At 41.7% G+C, this 5007-nt stretch overlaps 1 protein-coding gene across 1 annotated transcript in view; it reads left to right on the top strand.

The window, feature by feature from the left end:
• The window catches only part of LOC110578462 (hornerin-like), a 60021-nt gene that overhangs the window by 11839 nt on the left and 43175 nt on the right, over positions 1-5007 (top strand). The window contains exon 5 of the mRNA XM_044914349.1: positions 318-438. Within this exon, the coding sequence (XP_044770284.1) occupies positions 318-438 (121 nt within the window). The remainder of the gene's footprint in view (positions 1-317; positions 439-5007) is intronic.

Here is a 5007-nt window from a genome sequence, read left to right as displayed (position 1 = left end):
TGGTCCAGGTCCAGGCAAAGGAGACAACATGGCAGTGCACATGGCAGTCCTGAGCACTCAGGGTATTACTTCTACCAGATATCCTCCCAAGAACAGTTTGATTCTGTCCATGGACAGTCTCAATCCAGTACCAGGGGGAGACAAGGATCCCACCATGAGCAGGCACATGACAATTCTAGACATGCAGGATCCCATGAGGGTCAGGTAGCCGATGGTGGGCACTCTGACTCAGGATCTCACCACCAGCAATCATCCTCTTGGGCGCATGGCTCTAGACAATCGCAGTCTGGGCATGGACAATCATCATCTGAATTCAGGCCAGTGAGAAACCGGGGGTCCAGTATTAGTCAGGACAGTGATAGCGAAGGGCACACTGAAGATTCTGAGAGCCAATCTGGATCTGGCTCAGGAAACCAACATGGATCTGCCCATGGCCATGTAAGAGAGAGCTCTAAACGCTCTGAGTCTCATAAAGGGCAGAGAAACAATAATCATGGACAGTCTGAGTCTGGACATGGACACTCAGACACTGGTACTGGATGGAGACAAGGATCTAGCCATGGACACTCTATAGATATCTCTAGACAATCAGGGCCTCTTCAGGGGCAGAGTGAAAATCACGGGCAGTCTGAGTCAGGATTTGGACAGTTTCAGCATGGTAGTGGAAGTCTTGATTCCACCTATATGGAATCCAGGGACATATGTGAGTTTGGAGAAAAATTTGTCATCCAATATAACAGACAGTAATATGAACCCAGGAACATATAGCCATTCAAGGGATAATTCAAAGCAGTTGGGATTTATTCAGTCACAAAGTTATTATTATTATGAGTGAGAAACCGATGAAAGAATAGTTAATCCAAAGAGTAGAAACCTGAGCCAAGACATAACATTGAATCATAAAAATTTCTCATTATACTTGCAAAGAGTTTATCTTACCATTTTATTTTAAATAAGTTACACTATTTCTTTCCTTTGGTGATAGTTTCATTTCTTCTCTAGGAAGATTTAAACCTTAAGTTAGGAAACGGTGAATGGGCAAAATCAATGTCATTTAGAACTAAATTTAGAAAACTCAATATTTTTGGTAGTTGGAGTTCAAGTAAGGATTTGTCTTTTGGAAGGTTAAATTTTAGGAACTTTGTAGTTTGGCACAAATTATCTTAGCCAAAAATATAAAGTCACTGTTCTAGAGACCAAAGCTACTATGTTAATATCAAGGCTCAGTACATCTTCCTCTACTGTTCTTCAAATGGAATTCTATATTATTCTGGATTCAGTAAAATCAAAAGACTGAACTGCATAAAGATTCAAAATAAACAATTGAGCATATGTCATAGTTTGTCTTTTCTTTTTTTTTAAGATTTTATTTATTTATTTGAGAGAGATAGGCAGACAGGCAGGCAGGCAGGCAGGCAGAGGGAGAGGGAGAAGCAGGCTCTCTACTGAGCATGGAGCCCAATGTAGGGCTCAATCACAGGATGCTGGGATCATGACCTGAGCAAAAGGTAGATGCCTAACTGACTGAGCTACCCAGGCACCCCCATAGTTTGTCTTTTCTATGCTTATTTCTCATAGACCCCAGAAAACTTAATTCCCCATGGCCAAAATTACATGTTTTTCTTATATCACTGGAAAATTATATGACCAAATGGCAGTTATACACCATGCAAAAGTAATAACAAGTCCAATGAAGTAAGAATTTAATCAACATAATCATTGTCACATGTAGTCACCTTCAGGATGCAAAAAGGCTTAGCTCAATCATGAATAGGACCATAATTATTACCCAAACAGCAACCAAAGTGGCTATTAGGCACGTCAAACCAAGATTAGTAAACAGAAATTACTAACCATAGGGCCTTCTTCCAAAGACACTAGGAGTTGTTTTCCAATGGAAATTAAGGAAAGCAAGAATTTGTGCAGAAATATCTTGACAAAGGAAAAAACAATAAAGAAAATGCCCACCCTGGAAAGAAAATGCATACAGTTCATGATGTTGGCAGGTGAATGAAGAAATAAATGAAGAGTAGTACAAATGTGTACAAGATTCTACCATTAGAAGGAAATCACTGTGGGAGAATCATACCTAAGTTTTCCTTCTCCATAATATCACACCAGAATGCACATTAGGGAATATCTAGATCAGTGTTCAAATTCTGCATTTGAGTCTGTCACAAAAATAATCCATACCAAACAGCAATTAGACCTCAAAGTGTCCTAAATCTCAGTTTTATAAAAGCACCTTATTGAGGGGGGGAAAGATGGTGGAGGAGTACGGGACCCTATTCCAACTGGTCCCCAGAATTGAGCTGTATATCTACCAGACCACTCTGAACACCCACGAAATCAGCCTGAGATGGAAGAAGATAGATCTGGATCTCTACAAACAGAATATCGCAGGCGGTTGGTTTTGAGGTACAAAGTAGGCAGCCATGATTCCATGGGCAGATATCAGAGGATAAACTGAAGGGGGAGGGAGACAGCTGTCTGGATCCAACACTGCTGGTGAGCGATAGCCTCCCATGCTGGGGACAGGGCACAGACTCGGGGACTGGTAGTGGTGGGTAAAGGACTTTGGGGCAGCCCCCCAGAGGGGCGGGGCTACGTGTGCAAACTGGGGGTGGCTCGTGGTTTTAGAAGCACAAAGGCAGATTTCTGTCCCGACCTGGAGACGAGGACTGGGAGCAATGCTGAGGGGCACAAAACGCAGAATGTTACAGTTTATAGAAGCACAGACAGAAACAGAGATAGTGTGGTCTGGAGAGCTCACTGAAGACCAGACTGCGATCTCTCTGCTCTGAGGTAGAGGGTTGGAAATGGTCTCATCTGCTCTATCGGAGGAGACCCAGAGAGCCGCCAGAGAACAAAGGCCCCCAAAAATCGGTTTTCACTGAGCCCATTCCCCACCACAGGGGGCAGGGCAACTGTGCCCAAACAGGGTTGCCTGAGTAACAGCGTGGCAGGCTGCTCTCCCAGAAGACAGGTTAGGAAAACAAGAGGCCAGCAACCCTAAGGTCCCTAGAAAATAGGTGCATCTTGCTTGGGTCGTGGTCAATAATTTGGACTCTATACATTCCCTCAACCACCCCTCAACAGAATGACGAGGAGGAGGAACCCCCAAAATTGGAAAGACTGAGAGACTATGACTTATGCCACAGATTTACAAATGGATTCAATATAACCAAGATGTCGGAGATGGAATTCAGGCTAGCAATTCTGAAGACAATAGCTAGGATGGAGAAATCAATTAATGGCAACATAGAGTCTCTAAGGGCAGAAATGAAAGCTGAATTGGCAGAACTTAAAAATGCTATCAATGAGATCCAATCTAATCTAGATAATCTAACAGTTGGGTAAGCAAAGCAGAAGAACAAATTAGTGACCTGCAAGACCAATTAATAGACAAAAAGGGAAAAGAGAAGGCCAGGGAAAAACAACTCAGAATCCATGAAAACAGAATCAGAGAAATAAGTGACACCATGAAACGTTCCAATGTCAGAATTATTGGGATACTAGAGTGGGTGGGGAGAGAGAAAGAGGACTAGAAGACATATTTGAGCAAATCGTAGCTGAGAACTTCCCTAATCTGGGGAATGAAACAAACATTCATGTCCTAGAGGCACAGAGGACCCCTCCCAAGATCAAGGAAAACAGGCTAACACCCCGGCAAGTAATAGTAAAACTCGCAAATCTTAGAACCAAGGAAACCATCTTACCGGCAGTTAGGGGGAAGAGATTCCTTATGTACAGAGGGAGGAACATCAGAATAACGTCACACCTAGCCACAGAGACCTGGCAAGCCAGAAAGCCCTGGCAAGACATATTCGGGGTACTAAACGAGAAGAACATGCAGCAAAGAATACTTTTGCCGGCAAGGCTGTCATTTAGAATGGATGGAAAGATGCAGAGCTTCCAAGACTGGCAGAATCTGAAAGATTATGTGACCACTAAGCTGGCCCTGCAAGAAATATTAAGGGGGATTCTATAAAAGGAGAAAGACCCCAAGAGTGATATACAACAGAAATTTAAAGAGACAATCTATAAAAACAAGGTCTTCACAGGCAACATGATGACAATAAATTCATATTTTTCAATAATCACTCTCAAAGGGAACAGCCTAAATGCTCCCATAAAACAGCACAGGGTTGCAGATTGGATAAAAAGACAGGACCCATCCATATGCTGTCTACAAGAGACTCATTTCGAACCTAAAGATACATCCAGACTGAAAGAGAAGGGATGGAGATGCATCTTTCATGCCAACAGACCTCAAAAGAAAGCTGGAGTAGCAATTCTTATATAAGACAAATTAGATTTTAAACTAAAGTCTGTAATTAGAGACACAGAAGGCCACTATATCATTCTTAAAGGGTCTATCCAACAAGGAGATCTAACAATTGTAAATATCTACACCCCCAACATGGGAGCAGCCATCTACATAAGCCAACTGTTAACCAAAATAAAGAGTCATATTGATAACAATATGTTAACTGTAGGAGACCTCAGTACTCAACTCTCAGCAATACACAGATCATCTAAGCAGAAAATCAACAAGGAAACAAGAGCTTAGAATGACACACTGGGTGGAATGTTCTGTAAATATCTATGAGGTCCATCTGGTCCAATCTATCATTCAAAGCTCTTGTTTCCTTGTTGATTTTCTGCTTAGATAATCTGTCCATTGCTGAGAGTGGAATGTTGAGGTCTCCTACAATTAATGTATTCTTATCAAAATGACTCTTTATTTTGGTTAACAGTTGGCTTATGTAGATGGCTGATATAGTGGCCTTCTTTTCTTTCTTTAAAATTTTGGGAGGCACTTTCCTCTAACAGACCAAAATACGCCCAAAATCTAGTGTGTGGCACTGATATATGCACCAGCCTGATCATATTTGATCATATTCTGTTTTTGTATTGTTCTGTTTTGGTTTTGTTTATTTGTTTCTACCTTTTTCTTTTTTTTTTTCTTACTCTTTTTTCTTCCTTTCCCTTTTTGTCCCCCCA

This window comes from Neomonachus schauinslandi, chromosome 4 (genome assembly GCF_002201575.2).
Source record: "Neomonachus schauinslandi chromosome 4, ASM220157v2, whole genome shotgun sequence".
Classification (NCBI taxonomy): domain Eukaryota; kingdom Metazoa; phylum Chordata; class Mammalia; order Carnivora; family Phocidae; genus Neomonachus; species Neomonachus schauinslandi.
The sequence above is the reverse complement of the archived record's forward strand: the minus strand, read 5'-3'. Positions and strand labels throughout refer to the sequence as shown.